This window comes from Gambusia affinis, linkage group LG04 (genome assembly GCF_019740435.1).
Source record: "Gambusia affinis linkage group LG04, SWU_Gaff_1.0, whole genome shotgun sequence".
In the NCBI taxonomy this organism is placed as follows: Eukaryota; Metazoa; Chordata; class Actinopteri; order Cyprinodontiformes; family Poeciliidae; genus Gambusia; species Gambusia affinis.
In genome coordinates this window covers 16,557,724-16,583,266 of record NC_057871.1, presented here as the reverse complement: position 1 = coordinate 16,583,266, position 25,543 = coordinate 16,557,724, and the positions used below count along the sequence as shown (strand labels likewise).

Genomic DNA, 25,543 nt, shown 5'->3' with positions numbered 1-25,543 from the left:
TTTAAATTTTTCCATAATTCAAGTTTATTGACTTCAAAACTCAAAGGCGACATGTTCTCATTCATCCAAAGCATTATTTTTTTTCCCCTTTTTTTTAAATACAGTTTCCTACATGGAGGTACAGAGAAGATATGCAGTGGTGTCAGCAAAGGAAGCAGGGAGACGGAATCGTGTCGAACAATCGAGACAAACAGTTATATAGCCCTCGTTTATGACTGAGATCAGCAAAGCATGGAGACCTGGCATCCGGCATGGACACACTTCTTCATGCCTGTGACTTAAGCCGAGGTCCAATGATAAACCGAACAAAAGCACACAGAAGGAAAATAGAAAGGAAATTTATAAGATTAGAACATCAGCTCTCAAAGTAACTAAGACAAGAGCGGGAAAATATTTGCTTACAGGGTCAAAAAGTGTTAAACATTACATTAGATAATATTTCCTCCACTTTACGGCAAACATTCATTATTTTACACCATCACACACACTTCCTCATTCACAAAAGATCCTTTTCCTCATCTTATTGCATTTAATGTCGTTTAAACAACCGTTGACCTTTACTATTAGTTACAAATGAGCAGTTATGGATATCAAAAACGGCTATATTCAGGAGGCAAATTTCCACCAAATCTTTTTTTTTTCTTTCTTCTTCTTCTTTTAAATATATAATGAAGTAAACTGTATCAAAAAACTGTTTCATGGAAGTGTCGCATTTTGAAATGTGCCAGTGGTCACCTCGAAAATAGCAGATATATTTCTAAGTGATGTTTACAAAGGCTAAAATGGTATTTATGGACACATGGCTCTTAAAAATGGCTCTCTTAATTCTCAAATAATAAGTCAGTAAACCCCCGTGTGAATGCAGGAATGCACCCATCCTGTTCTCGTTTCCACAGCACCGTCACAAACCAACACACGTACAGTAACATCTTATATCTGCACTCTGAAATCCACACCACTGAAGAAGTGGAACGCTCTTCCAACCCTGGAATTTCATTGGCTTAGCAGACAGCGGTACGTTCACCAATCACAGATGAGGCAACGTTCCTTGTTCTGAGTTCCACGTTCGTGCAGACAGAAGCAAACCTCTCCAACAAAATGTAGAAGTGATGTTAGTGACGGTTATTTTCGTTTTGTCCTCTTGTACACTACTCCACATGCATCTAAATAATAAATAGAAATATTTCACACATTAGAAAGTCCAACCTGTGTTATTGCTGCTAGCAGACCTGGGTCTAATACCCAACCGCTCCTCAAGGTGGCAAAGTTTCTCCTCTAAGTGTAGAAGTTCGTCAGCAGTAGCGCTGCGAACTTCATTAGCAGTGGATGTTGGACCCTGGTCTGCTAGGATGCTTAAACCGCCAACATTTGACCTATAAAACAACTAACTAGTAATGCAAAACCCCTTTTCCAGTAACAATGTCGCAAACGTTTTATTTGTGCACGTCATAAACATCTGTGTGTTTTAATGTAACAGTATGAGTGAGGTATGAGTCGTCTCAGTACTGCGTTAGGTGGCTGCTAAAGTGAATGCATAAATGTAACAGCGCCTTCCAGTGTCTCTCTCCCAACCAATGGGATGAAAATATTGCTTCTTTCCACTTCCACAGAGCTTCACCCGTTGACCTCCAAGCAAACCTCCTGTGAATGGTCCGACACCAAAATATATGACCTTTGTGCAAAAATCAGCCCTTTAAATCTTTCAGTTTTTTTGTTTTTGTTTTTTTTTTGCCTCGTTTTCAGAACTCTTCATCTTTTATTTGTGCGATAGAGTCCAAAGATGAGAGGGAACATGGGGGAGGAGGTGGAGGAGATTTCCACGATGATGATAAAGGCTGTGGAGTGAAGGGGGCTCAGGGTCCGGAGCTCCTGGCTTCTACCTGGAGATCATGGAGCTGGACTGGGAGTGGTTAGAGGAGGTGGTAGCAGCGCTGAGCTGAGAAAAACCGCTGTGGCTCGATTCCAAACTGGTCATCGAACCCCTAAAGGGAGAAAGAGAAAGCGATCAAATGAGTACAGGAAGCTAGCCTGCGCAACACCTTCATGAGTGTACAACACCAGAGAAACCCCAGCCTGCTAAGGACGGACTCAAAGCCCCGTGTTGTGCATGACTCATGCACGTGATGCAGAACCATGCGCCCGGATCAAATCCTGCAGGAGCCTCGCTCTAAAGCTCAGGCGATGCCACAGGCTGCAGCACCAAGCCGACACGCCATCACCCACAAACGCAATCAGACCCCCTACAATCAGTTACAGAAAGTCAAATAATTCAAGTTTTCTAACCAGTATGAGGTAGAACAAAATAAAAAAACATACTTGAGTGTCAACAGGTCGTGGTGAGAAGTTACTCAAGTTAAAATTCCCAAAGTGGGAATGTTGGATGTCTTGTTGAGACTCATCTGTGGTTCATTCAAACTAAGAGACTTAGACTCACTTTAGGAGCCTTTGATTTCCAACTTTTAGAATGAAAAGTTGAAATTCTTTTAGATCAATCAAAATGTAATAGAGCAACAAAGCAATCTAGTAAGGTATATGATCTCCCTGAAATAAATCAAATAAAAAAAAAAACAACAACAACTTTATTATCTATTGGCCAGTAAAAATAAAGCAGTTGCCATTAAAACATTTAAATTTATTCAAGTCTTTGGTTGAATCTTCAGACACATAAAGACAATTGAAAAGTCAGCCTTCCACCACCTGAAGAAGATTTCTAGGATTCAAAGCCTTAATGTCCCAGCAAGCTCTATGTTAGATCTCATCCATGTTATATCTTTAGTCGATTTGAATACTGCAACAGGGTCAGAAAAAGAGATCACATCACCCTGGTCTAAAGACTAACATTAGGTAGATTTTAAATTACTAAATGGTTTGGCACCAATATATATTAAAGCTCTGTTGTTCTCTCAGACAGACCTCTCAGGTTTTCTAATCTGCTCTTCATCCCCAGAACCAAACATGGAGAAGCAGCAGTCAGGTTTTATGCTCCACTTATCTGGAACGAACTTCCAAAAAAACTGCAAAAATACAGAAACACTGAGCTTTTATAAATCAAGGCTGAAACCCAGTCTGTTAAGATTTGCCTTTATCAATAACTGGAGCAAATAAAGTGCCGTCTGTCTTTCAACAACCCATAGTCTTTCAGTTTGCTGTGTTCTGATGATGTAAAGCACTGAACTGCCTTGTTGGTGAAAATGTGCTTTACAACTAAAATTGCCTCGACTCCCTCAAGTGATTACACCAGCAGAGTCACAGAAACCAAACAGTCATAAACACACAACTTTGAATCCAGTGTAGCCACTCATAAATGTGCGCCACTTCAAATGTTTGCAGATAAACACAAATGTATTTTTTTTTAAAAAAGCTTAAAGTTGTGGTTAACATGTTAATCAATTAGAAAAAGATTAGCAAAACATCTTGTTGTTGGGTGAAACCAGAATGAGTTACTGTTAAGACTTTAAATTTATTTTTGATTCAGAAAATGAAAAATGAAATAAAAAAAAAAAAGGGAAATAGTGAGGTAGTTTTTACAAGTGACTTAAGATGAAACAAACACAAAAGCCGGCAAATGTTGATGAGTGTGTGCATGTGCACTTGGATAAGAACTATCTGAGGAGGTGTGAACAGAACTGCATCTGAAGAGCTAATCATGCAAGCGGAATAAGTAAAGCCAACGAGTGGATTAGACCCCAAACGGCGGTGCAAAGAGTTCTTCAGTGTGAAAGAAAAAGCAAGATCCTGTTACCCAATGCTTGGTCAGCATTACCAACAAGTAGAAGCAAAAACAAGAATCTTTTTTGCTGCATTAGAAGCGTAACCTCCGTTGAGGGGGAAGGGCACTCGGTTTAGCAGCCAAAAGCAGCAAAAATGATCAGCTAAGCTAAAGAAAAAAAAAAGGGCAAACACTGAGCCACTTACAAACTCTGCACATCACAGCAAGCCGTTCTTCATAGGAGGAAGACACAGCAGGAGGAGGAGGAGGAGGAGGAGGAAGGGGTTGTGAGCAATAGAACAGGAGTGGATTGGACAGAAAAAGATCAATTAAAAGGATAATTTAAAAAGGAGAGAAGCATTTTTCATTTCTAAATTCTGGGCTTAAAAAATAAAGTTATGAGGCTGGACTGGCTACAGTGTCCTAGATATTACTGGAGGGTTGTGGAAACGTACTAAAAAGGAGATGAATTAAATGTGCTGTAATGAAACAAATGTCAACATAGTAATAAAAGGAAAAAAAAAGGGAAAAAAGAATTTAACAAAAGGATTTATGGACTTGGAGAGGATACAACTGTCTTAAGACGACATCACATAAACTGCAGAATTAAAGATGTTCCTACACCTGGCCTTTAAAACATATTCATCCCTATTGGATGTTTCCTATTTTGTCATGTTAGAAAATTCTATTTATTTTGTTTGAATTGTATTGTCAGAGTGCCTGGTGATCATCTAAAGAGTAATTTCAAGTGTTGCCACAGAGTCTTAGCTAGATTTAAATGTCCATCTAACACACAAATATACTCATTAACCCCGACAAGCTATCATGGCCTAAATGGCTTGTGGCAAAAATAAAAATTGTACTTTAAGAGTGAATCATTTTGCTTTCCTGCTTTGTGTTGGTCTACCACATAAAATACTCTTCAAACAATCTGAACTATGTGGTTGCACATTGTTTCAAAGTGGGGAAAAAAAAAAATTCAAGGAGTGTGAATACTTCTGGAAGGCACTGCAGTCCATAGACGGAGTTTGTGTGTGAAAGCTGCTTTTGCCTTTTGCATAAACAACATGAGTTCAGTTACCAACCTGAAGTCCTCAGAGCCCAACACCTCAGTGTAGAACATGACTTTACACTTGTGTGAGGACACCTGCAAGGTGGCCAGCACATCGTCCACTCGGGGCAGATTGGTGGCCGAGCAGGCTGGCATGTTATGAAACTTCCACTGGAGGATGTAGAAACCCGGCCAGCGGGTGATATGGGAGCCCTGAGGGAAGGAAAGATCAACAGAGCATTTGTGACCAGGAATCAAAAAGCTGACTTTTTATTTATTAATTTTTTTTGCTCCAAAAAGAAACAAGAACTTCTTCACGATGAGAAATCCTCACCTGCACGCTCTCCCCCTCCTTGCAGGTCAGAGGGGACTCCACCATACTGTAATCTTGCCCCAGAGTCCAGGACTTTTCAATAAGCTGGACGTTGTTGACTCCCGGCGAGGTGATGCCGTGGGCCCCCAGGGGGTCTTTGCGTGGCGGCTGGGGGGCTCGCTTCGAGTGGTAGATGTTGAAAACGATGTCGCCTTTGCACACGTCAAAGTCCCAGGTGATAACTGAGGCGGCGTCGATGATCTCGACCACAAGCTGCCCGGAGAAAATGAATGAGAAAGGTTCAAATGAACGGAACGGGGAGGTAAACAGCAGCTAAACGCATGTGTTTCAGGTCACGAAAGACTAAAAACGGATATATTAAGACGATCTTATTGATGCAAAAGACAAAATAAATATATGTAATCATATTTAAAGCTCTCTTTGAATGTAATTGGGCAGAATAAATAGTTCCAGAGATCAGAGTGAAATTCAGAGGGGTAATTATAGATCTGTGCTGTTTTAAATATTGCAACATGACAGGAACAGTATGTCACAGCAGACAGATTACATTTCAGAGACATGCTATGTGTTTAATGCCACTAGATGGCAGATGCTTAAAGTAAACCTCCCCCAAAGCAACCTGCAGCTCTCTGCTGTCCGATGTAGCACAGCAGCATGCAGGCCTTTTATCTTTGCTCCTCAATCTGAGCCTCACCTCATGCGGGGCTCCCTTAAAGATGCTGGCACTCTGATAAATCGTCTCGGTCCAGAGACGCACATCTTCGTTCTCGAGCTCCTCGGGTGTTCGGTACATGGATTTAGGAACCAGGCCACCCTCTGGTACCTCACACTGAAGAAAAACATGCAAAACCAAGAACAGGGTCACTGAGAGAAGTCTTAATCTTGATTGTGAGATATGGAAAAGTTCATGAACATATTTTCCTTTCACTTCAAAAATATATGCTACTTTATGGCTTTCTTTTACATAAATATAAAAAAGGTTTGAGTTCTGAATATGTTTTTTATTCAAAATATGATCTAGAAGTTTTAATCTCCACTAAACACTTACCATACACTCTCCTCCTAGAAAGTCAGGGATGATTTCCTTGTCTATGTAATCGACGAGCCCTCCAGGACCCTGGTAGTCATTCCCTGCGTAGATCAGGAACTTCTTTCGGGTGTTTTCATCAATGAATGGGCTCACCTACATGCAGAGATAAAGGCGAACGTAAGTAATAAATAAACCAAATTAGTAAAAATAATACATTTAAAAAAAACCTACTTGTAAAAGGTAGTAAATGTTAGGTGTTTTTTTTTTTTTTTCGCTAAGAAATGCTAAATCAGCCACAGAGACAATTTGGAATCATACTGGGATTTCGGTTGCAGGTACGAAAACGGTAAAGCAAAACTAATGATTCCAGATTATTTCAGTTCTAAGGTAACCGGTTCAGCTCTCACCAGAGTCCAGAGGACTGGGAAGACTCTTGGCGCCCTCAAGATAAGCAGCCGTCCCAGAGTCTCTGGATAGTTCGCCTCCACAACTTCAATGATCCTCAGAAGCGCCTTGACCCCCGGTCGCCACAAGTGACGCATGTTCAACCCCTCCAGGTCAACCAGGCATGTCCAACAACTACAGAGCAGGAAGCAGGGAGATTAGTGTGGATAACCTCTCACCACAAACACACACACACACACACACACACACATATGCTCTGAAGTGGGCTGCAGCTTCCTCTCTGATCACTTAACACCTGCCACCCTGAGGCTTAAGTGATGAAGGTAATGCTAGTTAACTGTGAGTCCTGAGTGCGGTGAAAAGCATAGTTCACATGCCTTCTCGCGGCGCCCCACCTCCTGCTGGAGAGCACCGACACAGGCACCATCTAAACATCTGACACTTTGCTATTTCCAGTTACGCAGAAGATAGAGCTGTGATTCTCTGTAGCAACACCACAGCTGCTGAGCTCAATCCTAACACTAGGTGTGCTGTAACGCATCAAGCTGCTGCTTTTTTCCAAAAACAACAACCACTGTCCTGTAGTCCTAATGAGAAAATTCACAGTCACAAAACTGCTAGAAGAGACGCCATAATATCTCCTAAATCCTTAACAGCCTGGTTTTTACCTGATAGGACGACCAAACACCTTGGTGTTCTCCTCACAGCGCCTCAGGCCCTCCTCATTGATAGACAGCACCTGCAACATCACATTGAAACAACAGCGCTCTCACTGAATGCCACACCATACAAGAAAATAAACAGCAAATTTATGTAGGTCATCACTTGAATCCACCCCCTTTAGGTGATTAACCTGTAATCTAACTGTGGTCTGACCTATAAATTTAATGACTTCTGTAGGGAACTGAACCGGAACTGTGGCTTTGGTTACGTACGTGTCTGAGCAGAGACTCCTCTCCGAGAGCGCGAACCAGGCCTTTGGTGTCCATGTGGCCCAGCCTCAGGATGTACAAAGGACGACCGTCTAATAAAGCAAAACAAATATTTACATGCACCATCACTGTGTTTACATTCTAAACAAAGTACGTGGGAAGGTCTGCCTTGCGTGGCGCAATAAGTAAATGTGTGTTCTGAGAAATGGTTTATTGTTCTGTTCAAATTAAAACCAATCTTCTCTGGCAGCATGCGACCGCATGTGGGAGGGAAAACTATTCCGGCCAACTAAATAGCTTGAATGGGTTCATTTACTTTTAAAAGACGGAGGCTTACAGGAGTAGGTTGATCAGGATGACTGAACAAATACTATCATGATGAAAACGTGCTGCTGTAAAGACGGGTTGTTTGTATAAGAGCAGCCTGCAGCATGTGAAAGGTTTGTACGCGAGTCGACTTTGGGTGCGGCTGTACATGGAAATGCACCTCTGTCGTGGTGGTGCCAGCCGCCGGTGTAGTAGTCCTGAAGAACCTGCGGAGGGCTCCAGGTCTCCAGCAGGTAGTCCACCTGGTGCTGCTTCCTCCACGTCAGAGACTGGCACAGGATCTCCCGGGCCTTGTCCATGTTGAAGTCTCTGGCCCGCAGGAAGCGCAGGATGTGTTCGTCTTTAGGGATCTACAGGAAGCAAAAAAAAAAAAAAAAAAAGAAGTTAGGTTTATGGTAAGTTATTAGAAGTTGACCGACGACTACACTCTTCCACCTAATTACAGAAAATACCTTTCCCTTGTGGGTTTCCTGAAGCCATTTGCGAAGTCTTATGAGACAGCTTTCCTGCAGAGGCGTCAGGTCGCCAAGGTAACGTTTGATGTAATCTGCATCCAGCTTATCTGCAACAAAATACTCCAAATTAACACAATTTGTCTAAAAAGATCTTCACATCTGATAATGTTAATGTGCGTCATAAAATACATCTTCTTAAAAACATGCTTTTCATTCATGTTTGTAACAGCCTAAAAACCTTCTACCTCAAGTTATTTCAGTGCTAATCACTAAAATTGAGTTTCCTTTTTCTCTTTAAAAACAGCCGCTCTACTAAATTAGGCAGCAGTGAGTGTCCAGATGAATTTATCTGAGGAAACACACCTTCAGGTGTACCAGCCAGGATTTCCACCAGGCTGTCGGCCTGAGGAGCTCCACTGTCCTGCTTCGCCTCCTGCGAGGCGCCATCTTTGGTGTCAGCAGGCTGCGAGGCGGAGACAGCGGGCGCGCTGGGGTGCTGGAGTTCAGGCGGACTGGCGGAGAGACTGTTTGGCGCAGGGAGAGCAGGAGAAACGGAGGAGCAGGTCCAACGGGGAACATGGGTGACGCCCTCATTCTCCAGCTCCCTTAGGTAGAACTCAATGATTTCCTTTCCCTGTCAGGAGGAAGTAAATTATGGTGAAATCGTTGCTTATACATCACATGAATCCATTGAAATCAAATAAAACTAAGAAGGTTTTGAACTATGTTTTGCATTTGTAAACTGGAGTCACCTTGGTCTTTGCAGAGTTCACACACTTTTCCCACAGTAAAATTTCAGCAATTTCAATTTTCAATCTTTTTTAGCACAACACTTTGGAGTGAAAAACAATACAAATGAACTAAATACAAAAAAAGACTCACAATTACACATCATTTAATACTATTATTAATGGAAGATCCCCCGATTTCAATAACGTTGTTTAAAGTACCAAATGTAAGACGACTTGTATTTCAATTGCACATATCATGTTCTATGCAATACCATAATGATCCGACTGTTTCTGCACTCACAGGTTTGAGAAAGGAAATCTGAAAATCTATGCCATGATGGGATGTACCCCACACACACACACCTTGTTGATACTACTGGCATACTGCTTCATGGCGATCTTTTCCACGGTGCTCTCGAAGCCAAAGAAGGACTTGATGTCCAAACTGGCCGTTTGTTCGAAACATGTCCAGCCCTCGTTCTCTGGGTGGACCTGCAACATCACACACACACACAAACATTACTGTAACCTAAACTGTGTAACCCCACAGTAAAAAGAGGGGGGAAAAAAAAAGACTATTGTTACCATAGCAACCACATGAGAGGATGACGCACAAAGAGAGCAAATTTCACACTGCGTAAACTGAGTGGGAGTATGTCTGTCAGTCTGTTTGGGCAAATTTAGACAGTATTTTACACATGAGCTGTTTGGATTCAAGTGGGATGAAAACAGAAATTTAGAAAAAAACAAAAAAACAAAAAAAAAAACCTGACAATTGTGGAGAATGATGTAAAGGCCATACCAAAACTTTGACTCACTGTCAGGCAGTACCCGCTTCCCTGCTAAATAATTTATAATCTTCTGTCCATTACTAATACATTAATTAAAATTGAGTAAAATAACAGAGTCTAACATGAAGATTATGTACATTAAATCATTTAGGGCCGATTTTAAAGGAATAAATATAAAACCTCACTGCAGATTTACTGCAGATATGCAATGCAATTTAGGAATCCGTAGGAACCATATGAAGGAAACAAACAGGGAAGCAAATGGGGTATAAAAACAAAACAAAAACAAAGATGGAAAGTAGAAAGTAGGAAAAGAAGAGGACAATGGGGGAAATAAAAAGGGAACGAAGGATGACTCATTCAAAACATTAAGGAATAAGGTCTGGATAAAGAAATACTTTTGAATCCTCTTATTTTCCTTCTGTTTTCCACACTTATCCAGAACTGGAAAATACAGAAATCAAACGTACCATACTTTTTTACACTGCATGTTCTCTGATCCTGGTGGCAAAACGGTGGCAGCTTCATCGCCTTGAGTGCTAAAATATTTCAGGTCCATTAGCTGCCTAACTGAACTGCCCTTCCTGGTTACTGTTACCACAGAGTGATGCAGCACACTGCAAGAACCTCTGTGAGGCTTTGGACCTAAAATTAGCCTTTTGCTTGGTTGGACGCTAATACGATAAGCTTGACCTCATTAACTCATAACACATCCACACACGAAGAGGCAGATCTGGAGTTAGATCCATGCACACTGAACGCAGGAGAGGAGAGGAGGAAGAGATGCCGACAGTGTCACGTGGCAAGTTTAATTCAAGTTTGAAGTACTCCCGGCTTCTAAGACATAGCATGCACACGGAGCGGATTTCTGTACAACAGCACAGCTTTAAGATACTGACTGAGTAGCAGCAGGTCTCGTGGACGACAACCCTGTTGGAAAACGTCTCATTGTGAGACTCGATGTGCAGAGTCCTCTCCTTTCTGTTCAGAGTGTTTTTCTGGATGAAGTACACGTAGTCTACACCGGCGATCTGCGAACCGCAGAAAACAACTCCTGTTACTTTCAAAGCAACGGGAGAAAAAAAAGGCTGAAAACACGGCTGAGGAGTAAAAGTATACTTTACCCTTTTTAGAAGCCGTGGAGCATCGACATCCAGGGCACAGCGCCGCTCGACCCTTTGGGTGGAGCCGTCCTCGCTCGTCTCCTCATTCACCACGTCACTGTTCACAAACATGGGGATGAGGTGACAGGTGGGAAAGCGGCGTTCATAGGCCTGTAGGCGGAAAAGGAAAAAAACAAAAACGGAGGATGAATAGTTTGGCGCAGGATTTCTTTATGGTAATTTCAGGTTTCAAGTTTCTTTCCAGTGAACGCAGCAAAACCAAAGCATAACCAGTTCCAGCTAGTTTGTCATCTTGTGTGTATGTTTACTGTGCAACAAGTTGGAAATATTACAACGGAAGGATTTCCTTTAAAAAGAGCGTTATATTAGATGTACCTCTATTGGCTAGTTTAAAAGTAAAAAGCATTTAAGTGGCTCAAGCCAAAGTTGCGTCCCCATATCTATTGAAAACAATGCAAGTAATCTTTAACAATGTACAAACACCAAGACTGAACTAAATTTAAGAGCAAAAGAACAAAGAAAATTGTGCTACAAAAACAAATAAATAAAGTTAAAAACAAAAGCGGTTAAACTTAATAGAAAAAATTCAGTCTTTACTTGCCTGTGATTTGCATTTTAAACACATTTTAAACTCTAGTGCACACTGCACTTGGATGATTTTCCCCAACAACATGAGGAAAACACCCAAACTTTGACGGTTCATCAAAAACTACCTTGGATCTGATCGTCATGGTTTCATACCAGGAAGGTCTGAATAGCAAGCAGGTTTATGATTAGTCACATGATCCTCATAACCTCTGGTGGGGTTATCCAGAGCTGATCATAATGCTTTTTTTTGTGTGTATAAATGTGTTGCTATTAAATTTCACCTCGACTACAAAATGTGAAAATAAATTGTGCTCAACCCTTGCACTCAACTCAGACAGTACATTTCAGAATGCTTGAGAACAAGTTTGCAAAAGAGATTTTCGTCAGAGACAACATGAGGAACAAAAGGACATGTTGACAACTTTATCGTATTATTTGAGCTAAACAAAGAAGAGCATTCTTCAACCAGTGGAGCAACCAAACCATTACATTATGGCCGGCCATTCAGATGTAGGTTGAGAATGGTGAGCAGCAAATGGCTTCGTTTTTTTGTTCCGTGCTGCTGCTGCCAGGCCACTTGGCTGCCCACTGAATAAATGAATGCTGAGCTCAGTTTTTCAAGCTCTGATGCCCTGGAACACCGGGGCGTTCAGCTTTGTTCTGCCATCAACACAACAGCCTGAACTGTAAACATCTGCTTCATCCATCACAAACAAGCACACGCCAATAACACACTCACCACAAATGACATGCATTTTAAAAAAAACCCCACAAAGGCCTTTTTCACTCTTCAGCAGTAAAACGCAAAAAGCTTACTTGACAGCAAATAGGAAACTACCAACCACCAGCAAAACAGTGTCGGTGCTCTGCTTATGATAGTCTGAAGAAAAGTAAAATAGAAGCAATGCAACAGAGTGACTGAAATCTAATTTTCAGTTGGATCGGCCCCAATCAGTCACTGGAAAGTCTAAAGACTTTTTTTTTTTTTTTTTATTAGTGAATGCACCTTAGTTAAGTGCTAAAAAATGTCCCAGTGGCTTCAACATAGGCTGTTAACAAAAAGAGGAAACCAGTTTCAGTATCCATTAAATGTAGCCAGAGAAAAGGCAGACGATGTGACACGCCATTTAAAAGAGAAACTATTTTCTATGAGATGTTAAGACATGTCTGCTGTTCATTCAGGCTGTGACACAGTGAGAGAGAGAGAAAGAGACTTTCCATAGGTAACAAGAAGGCTGAACAGAAAGTACAGCTGCTCTGTTGAAACATTTGCAAATGTTAAAGTAAGGATTTTGATTCTCTCGTAAGTATCCAAAGAGGCTGCTTTTTTTGGTGAAGCTTGCTACTAAATGTAGAATGTTAAAGATAGTTCAAAATGTTTAACTAGTTTGTCTTTGTTTTGAAATAATATGAAAACCCCACTTCGAAGCAACTGCTCAGTTAAATGTACAATTTCCTCAGATCCAAATATGGTGTTGAAATATAATTCATTCCATTAAGGCTATAAAAATAAAGTTTTCATAGAGGAAGCAGAAATATATCACTGATAAACTTCATAGAAATAATCAAAATGACCATTTTATACTAAATATGCATTATGAACTTACATTCGACATCTTTGATAGTCACAGGAATCAAACTACTCTTGGATCGTGTTAGCATGAACACAAAAAGGGAAAAAATCTAGCAAACCAAAATCTTTTATATGAGGTAATAAAGGTATTTCAGTGCATAAAGAAGTGTGAGAACGTGGATCTCCCGTCTCCACAGTGACGGGATATGTTGGCCAAGTTATGAGTAACCTCGCCTGGAATTTGGTTGGAGAACCTGTGTGCTTTCCAGAGACGCCTGAGGGGAAAAAACAAAACAATGCGTCATGTCTTGATTTCTTCCTGCAAAAACACAACTGTTTTCTCCCTGGACAATAAAGTAAATCGGTAAAGGCCAAGAGTCTGGAAAAAATAACCTGCTCTGCTCAGGAAGGGAGATTCAGGAAATTCATGAGCTACTAAAACAAAGGGACAATGAAAATCGAGGCCGGACGGTGCTGCAAGGCGAATGCAAATGGGTCTAGAGTTCTACCTGGCAAAGAGCCCAGCACATTCACCATCTTCAAACTATGTCAGTGGGGAAAAATAGGTTAAATATAGATGAAAGCACATTTTTAAAAGGACTTCTGTTTTTAGTAATAGCTTGAAAATAATTTCTCTTGGTTTTTCAGTTCTGTGGATTCACAGTTAAGTTCTATTTGTTTATATAAAACCTAAATTAATTAAAGTGAATACACTGCTAAAAATAAAATAAAATAAAATAATAATAGTTAAAAAAAACATGCCCAAAGAAAAACAAAACCCGACAGCTGGTATGCAATGTTTTTCTAATTTAACACCTTTGCAGAAACATACCAGAGTGCAAGCTGCAGCAAGCATTTACTGACTGCATTTAAAATGTTCCAGTGAAATTACTTCATTTAGCTGGAACATGAGCTCTAGTTGTGCAGCTCATAAAAAACAAACAAGACCACTTTCAGTTTTAATTATGCTTTGCCAATACTCTCCGAGATCAATCCTGACAATTTATATTTAACCCAACGGTTATCTGGAGTCAAACAAAGAACATCTTAAAAGAAAAAAAACATCTTGAAAAAAGATTACAACTAATTTTTCTTCCCAACTAATAACTGAAAATGTAAAGACGTGATAAGAGTTTTGTTCCCACAGCTGCTTTTCTTGGAATTAGAGCCAAATCTCTGAGGATTAGGAAAACTGTTTGATAACAAAAACAGCTGCCACTCATAGGTCAGTTTAAGCTATTATTAAGTCGCGTCAACTTGCAGGGAAAATGGAAACATTTAGGTAGGGGGAACTTTTATAATGACAATACAGGAAGAGAACAGCTTAGAGATGATCAGAAAAACAAAACAGCAGCAGTAGAGTGTGGCTGGCTTTTCTTAAAGAAAATTCACAAGAAGAGGCTACGACAAGACAACTGTGCAGCCTCGTCATCCTATTCCAATATAGTTAAATATCAAACACTGTTAGACTAATAAGAACAAAAAATACTTTAATAGGGTTCATGTAAATGTCATATTTCAAAACGCTACACTTTTCCAGACGAGGCTTTTTAGAGTTTGGGATAATTCTTGTTTTAATGGAGATCCTTCAAAATCAGGCTTTGATCATTTCAGAAAATCCCTCCTCCCCAAAATAAAAAATATATAATTGTTTTGGCATCTTACATGAAGGCAGATCAGAACATTGAGTCCACTTTAAAACAGATGCTAATCAAGAGGCCACAAGGATTTGATCTGGCAAAGCACATCTAAAGCTAATCTACAAATACATTTATTTAAAAAGCTTTTTTCAGAAATTCAAATATTGATGTGTTAGATAATGTAAAATAAGAATACCAAATAAGTCTGAACACAATCCATTTTCTATACTGCAGTTTCATTTTTTTCTATATTTATTCAGATTATGAAAGTAATCAAATTCATTCAATTCATTTCCAGGTTAGGACTTTACAGAAACTCGATACTTACCTATCAATAACTAAAATAAAGCCACATTTTTGGCTTCAGTGATGCTGCTCATTGAGGTCTACATATAAAGGACTCAATAGATATTATGTAATATTACCACCATTGACGCAAGATACAAACAACAAGTCTCTTTCACTGTGGGTCATTGACAGAAGTATGACGTCAATTAGCCTGTTTTTGGTGACTAAAATCATTACGGCCCACCAACCAGCACCTCAGGCAGTTCTGGGTCCTGATCTGTCACAGCCATCATTATGCAGGTTGACACTTTAGACGACCCTAATGACCCTAACGCCTTGTTTTGGAGGCATCTGTCATATGAAATATAAGTTAATGACTTGTCTGGTGGGCTGCACAGTGGCGCAATTGCACTGTTGATTCCCGGCCCGGGGTTTTTCTGCATGAAGTTTGCATGTTCTCCCTGTGCATGCGTGGGTTCTCGCCTGGTGCTCCGGCTTCCTCCCACAGCCCAAAAACATGACTGTTGGGTAAATTGGTATCTCCCTAGGTGTGAGTGTGTGTGTGCATGGTTGTGTGTCCTGTTTGTTTCTGTGTTGCCCTGTGACAGACTGGCGACCTGTCCAGGGTGAACCCGCCTCTCGCCCGGAACGTTAGCTGGAAGTAGGCACCAGCAACCCTCCCGACCCCATTAGGGACAAGGGATGGATGGACTTGTCTGGCCTTTGATATTAATAAATTGGCATCTGGACAAGAGGCAATATTTATGAAGGACACAACTGGCCATAAACACCCAATTCACAAAACCTTTGTTGATTTAACATAATGTAAAGATGATTTACAGAATACAACATAGACAATCCTGAAAACAATTAACAGGGGACAAAAATTACAAAGAATGTTTACAGAAGTGATACAGTAAATACACAGGGCGGAATTACAGGGAAACAACTTCTTGGAACTGAAACAAGCTAACCTTGTATCGAAGTTCTTCCTTCTTTCAATTAGCAGGAATTAGTTTACTGGTTTTATACTGTAAGAGTGGAGGAAAACCCCTTCCTGATATTACGTTTTGTCAGTCATGCTGACACAAATGTGAACAGTATATATGTTTTATTTAATTTCCAACCATATACAGTGAAGTTTAATGCAGAATAAAAATAAATAAAAACCAGCCTGACAAAGCAGCCTGAATCCTTAACATTTAAATATGCTGTAAATGGAGAAAGATCAGATGTCACAGCCTTAAAACACGCTGGTCATTTCCTAAACAGCCCGAGTAATACTAGGAATTTATATACCAGACAAAGAACAATACATTAAAACTAATATTTACATCAGAATCTGTTAATATCAAGTGTAAATGTTTATTCAGAAGATTGCCAAATATTTACAAGGAACATATTTCTCTATAACTTCTAATCAGAAACCACAGATGTCAGGTGAGTTAGGCTTTTCAACAAAGCTGGTTTCACTTGTCTCACATTACCATTTGCATGAAAATAAACGAAGCAAGAGTATACCAAGCCAGTCATGTGATACACAGTAAATTTAAAAAGCCTTACAGGGGAACAAAGAGAAAAGCTCTTATGTCCCAGGTCTCAATCCTTGACCAACCAGTTAAACAACCTTAGACCACCAAAACCACTGTGGACTTTTGTTTAAAGTCTATGTTGACAAAATGCTAATCTTCTCCATGTAAGATAGTTTTAGAAGACTATTTTAACTGCTGCCATACATTAAAACTTTTAATCCAAAAATAGTATACCAAATTATAGAATGGTAAAGGGACAAAATCAAAAGAACACACTTTTTCTGTCAAAATCAAAACCTCTCTCAGCCGAGGCGTAGACTTGATCAGAAGTAGGAGAGAGAACAAAATCCTGACTTTAGCAATAAAACAAAAGCGCTTTTGGTCTCTGCATGCCGCGCTACCCACTGCTCCTTTTTCGGTGAGCTCAGTGGAATTCGTAATTGTACGACTGCCTAGAACCACCAACTTGGATAAATGCAGGGGCAACATGCCAAGCAGGCAGAACGCCTATGTGGGTACCTCAAGTACCAAGCAGCCCAAATAAGCGTCAATAGTTATAGATGTGTTGCCATAAACTATGGGGGCCATCTGTCAGACGTCAGTACCTGTGCACCGCGTAATCTTTGAATCCGTGAGTTCATTAAGCAGTGGAACTAAAGCTGACCAAAATCAGCTTCATACTCTTCGTTTTGGAGTTTTTTTTTTGTCTGAAAAATCATCTGATTTCTGTGAATATTGCTAGACAGAAGGAAATCTATGGGATGTGTCATTTTGGCTTTCAACTGAACTAAACGCAAACCCAATTGTTTCAAGTGATAAACCAGCCCCCGAATACAAGAGGGTGGGGGGGGGTGGAGGGGGGCAAATGCGGCAATCAAAGAATCCATCTCCATTTTCTCAGAGTGACATTCAGCTGCTGCATAACACTGAGTCACTATCCACCGACACAGTATAGAGGGACTGCAGTGTGAAACCACACTAAAGGGTCAGTTGTGTAAGAATATGTGCGCACACTTCGTTCCCTAGAAGAGAGAAGCAGACTTCGGTGGGGGATGGGGAACCACTGAGGCAGCATCTCGACCTTGCAGCAGCAAAGAGGGTGAATGAGTGTCTCGGTGATCAGTGAATGAATTTAGCCAAAATTTTCCATTGGCTCCTGTAGTCACATGGTTGCTGAAGGAGCTTGCTGTGTGATAAGCCTCCCGCTCCCCTCCAGCAGGCCATGACTGCTGACTGTTTGGCAATCATCATCTGACAAGGTAAACGAATTAGACACTGCAGGAAAGGCTCTGGCGCTCTAATTCAGAGGAGCGAATGAATTATCCGAAGTCAAAACAGTCATGCAAAATGATGGCAAAGTCAGGGAATAAAGGCAATAAGGAATAAATAAGGACTCATTCACTAAGGCAGACTCAGATAATGTCCTGTCTTTCATTAGAAGCTCTTTCTGAATATTTATACTCTTCACTCCATTAGATAGTTTGCTTCTTAATTGATGAGTTACCGTGACATTTAAAAAATGACATCGTTGCACAGTTGAAGCAAGTAAAATATGACGGAAAGCAATCAATTGTGTAAGCAGAAAATTTGGGACGAGAGTCCAATACGCGTTGAGAATCACAGACCTGCCAACAGCTCAGACGAAGATTAAAACAATAGAATAAAGCCTGGGATGCCACTGCAGCAGAGAATTGGGCTGGAAAAGCTTTAAGCAGACCTGGCCGTATGTGGGTCAGGACATGGTGGGACACGATGTCATCCTGGCAGGGCCAGCTCGCACAGAGCCAGGCCAGACAAAAAAAAAAAGAAGGGGGACATCGGAATGAGCCCAGAATTAAAACTTTGTGGCAAACACAATGCAACGTCTCCTGAGGTCACATTCCTAAAAACTGAGCTACAGATGAAGTACACAATAAATTGCTAGAGAAAGAAGAGGATGTTTCCTATTTACAAGACCTAACAGATCAAACTCAACCAAATCGACTCCTCTGATCTGGTCATACAGAGTGGAACAAAATGTCAGCACTCTTATCAGCAAGACGAGCTTTAGTTTCATCATTTAACTAAGCAAATCAGATAATGACATGCATCCGCAGCACCTGTGGTTTACCTGACGGAAATGTTTTTATTTCCTCCTGGCACAAAGAAGGTTAAAGAATATAGAATGTACTTTATGAAGGAGAGGCTCAGAAATCCTGGTGCAATAAGGCAAAAATAAACCCCACTGAGTTACACAAACATATTCAGCCACACTGGTAACAGTCAATTTATACAGCAAGCAACAGGTCCAAGTCTGTCTTTCTGCAACATTCACCTTAATTCAAATTCTTCATTCTGGTTATTTAGGACTCTTGCTCAAAATAGAAGAATAATGTTCAGCCACATGTGTTGTGAAAAATAATCGGCCATGTTGTCATTCGTTCATCGCTTCAGGAATCAATGATACTTTAAAGATTATATTATGAAGATAAACCAAGCTAAAATGTTTTGGTTGCTCCAACATAGGACAGGTTAGCCACAAGGAAGGAAATGTTTTCTCTTGCTGAATCTGCATAAAGCCCAGCAGACAGTACACCCACTTTGCACATCCTGTTCCCTTCTGTCCAGCTGAACGTGTTCAGATCGAAGGCAGGACCAGAATACTTTGTCCCTTGTGGATTTGTGTGAAATGTTTTTACCAGGAGCAGGTTAGCCAGAGAGCACAAGACTGGGCTGCAGCATGAATACAAACAATCTTTAGGAGACAAGTCAGAGCAAGTCACTGTGCTTCAAATACAACAGTTTGAAGCGAGGGGACGAACATGTCTGCAGTTTATAGTTTCCTCTCTCCTCTTGTAGTTATTCAAGCCCTTGGTGTGTTGACGTGCCCTAAAAGCTAATGTCCTTGCAGGCCAACGACAACAACAGGGGTGTTGTGTCAAGCTTTTGACATTCCACTGCGACTCCCCGAGGACTGCCTGGATGTTCTGACACTGGACTGCAGCGATAATGGCCGCAACAGGATTGACTATGTTTCCTGTTATTGAGATGCAGCAACAAGAAAAAGAGGGTCTGCTGTAGCTTAGGTTATGAACGTCACTGCTAGTGTACTTCTATTTCATTTTAAGAACAAAACATAAATCTTGTCAAGAAACAGTGCAGATTGTTGCTTGTTAGTTATTTAGGTACTCCAGAGAAACATGAGCAGCTGTAACAGGTTTTGGTTCGATTGGATTGTAGATTTAACTAAAATGTTGCCGACTGTGTTGACCTGCAAAAATTGACTTCTCAAATAACAAGGAGCTTTTCTAACTGGTTAAAGATTACTGCACAATTTGACTTGCAGTCATCGCATTTACAGTGAATCGGTACTTATAAACTATTAAAGGTATTATGATAACTCTTGATTATAAATACATATGTATAATTCAAAATTTGCAATTAACCCTAATTTTTGCATCAGATATTTTAATAGTATATCTTGGTAGGCTGAGAGCACAGATAATCATCCTGTTTCAGTGTTGCATTATATATATATATTTTTTTGAGCTGGTATGTCTAACTTGCTGCAACAAAGAAATTAAGCTCATAAAACTATCTGAACCAACGTTCTTGTGCCAAGAATGCCGTCGGCACAAAGTGTACCAAGAATACCAGGCTCCAAGAGGGAACATTGTAAAGCAGAAAAACAAAAACATCTGAAGGGCATCAGGGATCCAAGTCTCGCTTATGCAAGATGTCATTAGACCTTATGGCAGTGGTGGCCAGAGGTTGGAAAACTTTGATAGCACCTGTCATTAAGCAAAGGGCCTCCACAGGGTCGAGTGACAGACTGCTGCTTTTCAACTAAACAAAGACATTCAGCGGTTACACATACTAGCCATGTAGAGGTTTGGGTTTTAGCTTCAAATGGGTAATTAAGTGAAATAACTTAACAAGGTTGTACAAAGCTGAGTCGGGTCTTATTTGGAACAACCCAACACAATATAAGTAACTTCCTGACAGCAGAGAAAATTAAAAGCTGTGTTGACATGAAGAAACGGCTCTTTGCTGCATCACAGTGTCATGTGACGGTTTCCTACAAGCCAGGATGTTTTTGTGCATCTAGGCTACAATAGTGATAGAGCAGCTGGAAGTGCTTCTCAGTTCCGGTCCTCAGGCCCCCCTGTCCTGCATGTTTTAGGTGTTTCCCTGCTGCCACACACCTGGTTTGAATCTATGGGTGATTAACAGGCTTCTGCAGTACTTGATGCCTGCAGAAGAGGTAATGCAATCATTTGGATCAGCTGTTGTGAAGTACAGGCACATCTACAACATGCAGAGCAGGGGGGGCCTGAGGACTGGAATTGAGAAGCACTGAGGAAATAAGAAGGCACTTCACAGGCTATATGATGAGGAAAAAAAAACAAAAAACATAGTTGTGACGCACCACTAAGTCTGCTCTGCAGCATTTGCAAAAGCAAATCACTGCAGAGAAAAGTCACAAAAACCTTTGTTTCATTAACTTGAGCTTCAGAACACTTATTTACCCTAAAATAAGCAACACAGTAATTCGATGATGTGTTCTTATTATGTCAAAGAAGACAAATGGCCACCATGCGTTTCTGTCCTAGTTTAAAAATATGCATAGTTCTCCAGATGTGACCCATCTATGAAAGCCTAAAGATGAGCCATTTCCACCTTTAGAAAAAAAACAAAAAACATGCAACTCTATGTCTCTGTCATTACAGGTTCCTGCTCTTTGAAAGCTTGCATGGTCCTATACCTGAGTTTTATTTTTAGCCATCTGTTTGCCCGCTGCTCAATCCCGCCTGTGCTAAGGAGATTTACTCTCCCTGTATGCTCCCTCTTGCAGACATCGAATCTGCTTTCCATTTAACAAAAACACAGCTGGTCTGAAACTATGTGTACTAAAATAAAGAATGATGACATTGTGAAAGAAAGTAAAGTCCTACAATATGTGATCAGACATTTTTTTGGATGCATCACTTTTAATGTTCAAAGCATGATTATATACAACAGCTGCCTTATTAGATGTTTTGATTAGTTGTGGGTTGTGTAATCAGGTCATGAATCTGCAAGAAGCCAATATAACATGATGACAGATTCACAAAAATGAATGAGTAAATAACAAAGTCATTCAGTCTGGTTTGATTAGTTTGAAAAGGGATTTTTTTTTTCCTGGTAATTTTGCTTTGTTTTTCTTGACTAGGCAATGATAAAATGTTTTGTGGTAGGTATTCAATTCAAAATGTGAACAATTCCAGGCATTCACCAGATACAGCCAGCTAGTCAGTCAGCTGTGAAAAGCCATGCTAGCTGCTGAATCTTTAATGCCTTAAATGCACGACAACAACTAAATCTGTAGGTTTGTGTTTGACATAAAAAGATGCATCGTCACACATACAACCTGAAAACATGCAACACAATGGTTCCCATAATCTTTTGACAATTACATGAGAAACCACTGATTTAGAAAATGTAGCTTCAAGTTGCTCTCCATGTTTGATCACTGTAATACATTTGAATTCAGCAATTTAAATATAAGATCCGGCGGACGACCTGTGAAACGCCCACCCATCAGTGTTGCATAACTGCTGATGCTTTAATGTATTCAAAACTCATGCAAATAAGAAAATTGCTAGCGCCCACAGGTGAGAAAGACTTACCGCCATCACCAGCTCAAAGGGATGTTTATACACCCGCACAGGTGACTGATACTTCTGCACCATGATGGGAGTTACAGGAACACCAACAACCTGGGCAGAAAGTAGAAACCACCAGTTAGCAAAGACAAAACATTTAAAGCCATTTGATATTTAAAAGAAGTGGGGTTATTTCTGATGGTCAAAAAGGGTCAAACATACAGCGCTATAAAAACAGACAAGTGCACACTTAACTAAAAGAGGGGTGTGTTTTGGGTTGTGTGGTTCAGAGTTCTTGAAAGCAAAATGCTAATAAAAGTATAGTTACGGAGCTGCAGCAGGCAATTCTCCCGAGCTGAGACCAAGGATCCGGATGATCAGTGGCTGCAGCACATCCCTCTCATTCAATAGAAAAGTGTGTCACTGCAAGCTACTGGGGATAAACTAGACTACTCTCTGCTGCACCCTCTGTCAAAGCTCCTTTCTCAGCAACGCATGACTGGAGCTCATGAAATCATTTAAAAAGCAGGTGCCGCTTGTTCTTTCAAACGCAAGCAACGCAAACCACATGCTGGAGCTGGCCTCTGTTCAACAACCCCAGACAAGAGGCTAAAAAAAATTGAAAACTGCTGTAACAGAATGTTCTAGATGCTGAAGGATAAGAAGATTAATACTGAGAGTGATTTTTTTTTTCCATTTTAATGAAGCAAAGACAATGTGACATGAAAGGATTTATTTCCTTCACTCAGCCTGTACTATGTGTGGCTGGGATTTTGCTCAACAAGCCGGTGCTTGTTTTTAACTGTAAGTATAGTGCGGGTAGATGTCTGCAGGAAGGAGCATGAAGTAACTTCCAAGAGATTAGCACAGCTGCTCTGAGGTGCAAAACACAACCACAATATAATCTTATAATCTTGTTTTCTTTCCTAAATATTTTTATTTATTTTTTTTTTGGTGTCAATTCAAACTCAGGTAAATTTGACTCTTGGTTTAGCTTTTTTTTTTGTCCCATTTTGTTATGCTTTGCTCCTCTGGGCCAGCGTAGATGAGGACAGCCAGACTAAAATGAAACTAAGACTAAATACTATAAGACCTCCTCAGTACCACTTTAAACAGCTGATTACTACTGCCACTTATAGTTACCGTCATGATTCAGGATCTGTCAGCAACTTTGAAAACATCAATACAAGATCTCAGTATGACTTCATAAACACCTCAGTAAGCACATTTTAATATTCAGTTCTTTACATATCATTTTTATATCTACGGTCACACTCCTACTTTTGAATGTACATTTTAAATATGCTGATGATACAAATAATCTGAGTATGAACCCGCACCATATAATAAAGATAATATTATCTACATATTTTCATAGCCTTCTATCAAGAATGCTGAAGTGTGTAACTTTTATACATATATTTTTTTTTTTTACGTATTTGTTGACACCGTCACTATGTCGTCGCAGTATGGTATGAGACAAATAACGTGCGGGGAAAAAAACGAGCTCCTCTGGTTTCTCCTTGGGCTTCAAGTGCTAACTAGAAACAACCAATCAGTGCGTGAGATTGTCAATCACAATTTCTACCATTCGCCCATTTGGCAGCGAGTACATGAGGATGAGTGACAGCATTAAAACCTCCCTTCTGGCTCTGGCAGGTTATTTTTGGTTGCTGCAAAATAATAGCTCAGGTAGGAGTTGTTGGAGATCTATCTTCTCACAGATTATCTGTCACATAACAAAGTGTCACAAGATGGTGATAGTTTTCGCAAACATGTAAAAAAAAAAAAAAAACAAACAAAAAAAACCATACTCTTTATTAAAGTTACATTCTGCAGCTGTAAGGCGATGTCGTGCAGACTGGGTAGCTGGAGTGATATACTTGCCACGCCACATTGCAAAGCTTGACGAAAGAGTAAACAGTAACATGACTTTTGTTGTTTTAGAAACAAGACAATGACAAAAAAGTGACAGTGTAAACATTCTCAGGAAAATGTTTTCCTTACTTGTCCTGGTGTTCACTTGCAACATTTAAGAATAGGTAAAAATAGAAAAATAGGCTTGTTGTAGAGGTAAAAACAAAAAACAAAAAAAACTATGCGCCATTACGAGAGAAAGGACCACTACTATAAAGAAATAGTCAATTAAAGTTGCTATAAATGTGTAGATACTGGTCATTTTGCCTCATCACCATTTCATAATTTTGTGATCTTATTCAGTATGCCCCAAACGGAGATCAGAACCCAAATAAATAGAAATGGGTGCAAATCTTTCCTCATAAGCCCAAAGCTCTATCCTGATACGTTTTCGGGTAATGCTTTGATCTGGTTTTATTTTTATTTTGTGTAGCAGAAACCGGTTGTTGTGTTCGAACAGGTTTAACCGAACTGAGGACTAAACCCGTTTTAAAAAGGCTATAAACAAAAACTGAAATTAGAGCAATATTTGCGCCTAAATTAGAATTGACGCAGCTAATGTGTGGCACAATGCTGACCAATGCAGTGGTACATTATTGTTGAAATGTTCCACTCTGTCACTGGTGGGATTTTAAAAAGGGAAATTCAGCTTTTCACGCAACCCTTCAATATCTTCGTCTATTAATAATATCGATATTTGACCATATCTATTAAGTATTGTATTGTGACGTTTCAAAATCATGCAAGAGGTAGACTTCCTGAACATACTTAGTAAATGGCATCATACCTATAATCATCCCAGTAAATAGGTCAAAACCCGCTCGCATTAGCTAACATAAAACAGTTCAAACTGATTTGAGACGAGCCCGTAAGCTAACACTAACTTCACAAATAGACATTAGCTTCGTACAACTTTCACAAGATGTACGTACCGGTGATTCTGGGAGAAGTGTAAATGTTTACTTTTTTCAGTCGTAATCTCTTCTGGAAGGGGTCCCAGTGTGAATGCTTGCCATACCGCTCCCCTCGGCTCTTCACTTCACCCCGGCTCCGCGGATAACGACGGTTAGCTTCGAAACGCTAGCTGGCCATGTAGCAGGAACAAATAGCCAAGAAAGCTAACCGTAAACAAAGTTACTTTCACAGACAAACAGTTTAGAACACTGAATTCTTGGGCAAAAAAATAAACGTCCCACCCAGCCCACCGCAGCTAAGTGGAGCCCAAGCGGATGGAGAAGTGTGGGCATAGGAGGACAGCAGTGGTATTTCTCTCTCGGTGGCTCCTCCCTGTTTCTCTGAACTCGGTGTTTTTCCACCTCCCACTTCTGCGTTCATAAAAATCTCTGCTCATGTGAAGGACAGACAGCAGAGGACACATTATCGTTCCCGAATTAAACTGGGTCCTAATCCCCAAATGTCACAGAACATACCGTGGGGATATTACAACTGGTAAAAAAAAGATTATTTTCAGTTTCATTATGCAACCAGCTCA

General features: G+C 40.3%; 1 protein-coding gene across 3 annotated transcripts; it reads right to left on the bottom strand.

Annotated features, from left to right (window-relative positions):
- si:dkey-237i9.1 (SEC14-like protein 1) lies at positions 1-25,313 on the bottom strand. 3 transcript variants are annotated; one of them, XM_044115264.1, is made up of 17 exons: positions 24,984-25,313; positions 22,159-22,248; positions 10,890-11,039; positions 10,665-10,796; positions 9,338-9,466; positions 8,607-8,877; positions 8,241-8,350; positions 7,949-8,138; positions 7,465-7,553; positions 7,198-7,268; positions 6,532-6,703; positions 6,143-6,277; positions 5,789-5,923; positions 5,095-5,346; positions 4,795-4,973; positions 3,916-3,942; positions 1-1,982 (listed from the first exon to the last, which is right to left on the bottom strand). In XM_044115264.1, the coding sequence occupies exons 2-17, from the start codon at positions 22,219-22,221 to the stop codon at positions 1,877-1,879; spliced, it is 2,211 nt and encodes a 736-aa protein (XP_043971199.1). In that variant the 5' UTR covers positions 22,222-22,248; positions 24,984-25,313; the 3' UTR covers positions 1-1,876. The 3 variants fall into 3 exon arrangements, with proteins under 3 accessions (XP_043971199.1, XP_043971200.1, XP_043971201.1); XM_044115265.1 differs by having other exon boundaries at positions 25,015-25,313; XM_044115266.1 differs by lacking the exon at positions 3,916-3,942.
- Between the last annotated feature and the right edge of the window lie 230 nt (positions 25,314-25,543).

Bases quoted from the DNA above. Each gene is read 5' to 3' on its own strand.
- si:dkey-237i9.1 (XM_044115264.1), bottom strand. From the start codon at position 22,221: ATGGTGCAGAAGTATCAGTCACCTGTGCGGGTGTATAAACATCCCTTT. The intron at 11,040-22,158 runs GTAAGTCTTTCT...TTCCGCCTACAG, and splicing joins CCTTTGAGCTGGTGATGGCG to GCCTATGAACGCCGCTTTCC. The intron at 6,278-6,531 runs GTGAGAGCTGAA...CTCTGCATGTAG, and splicing joins TCCCAGTCCTCTGGACTCTG to GTGAGCCCATTCATTGATGA.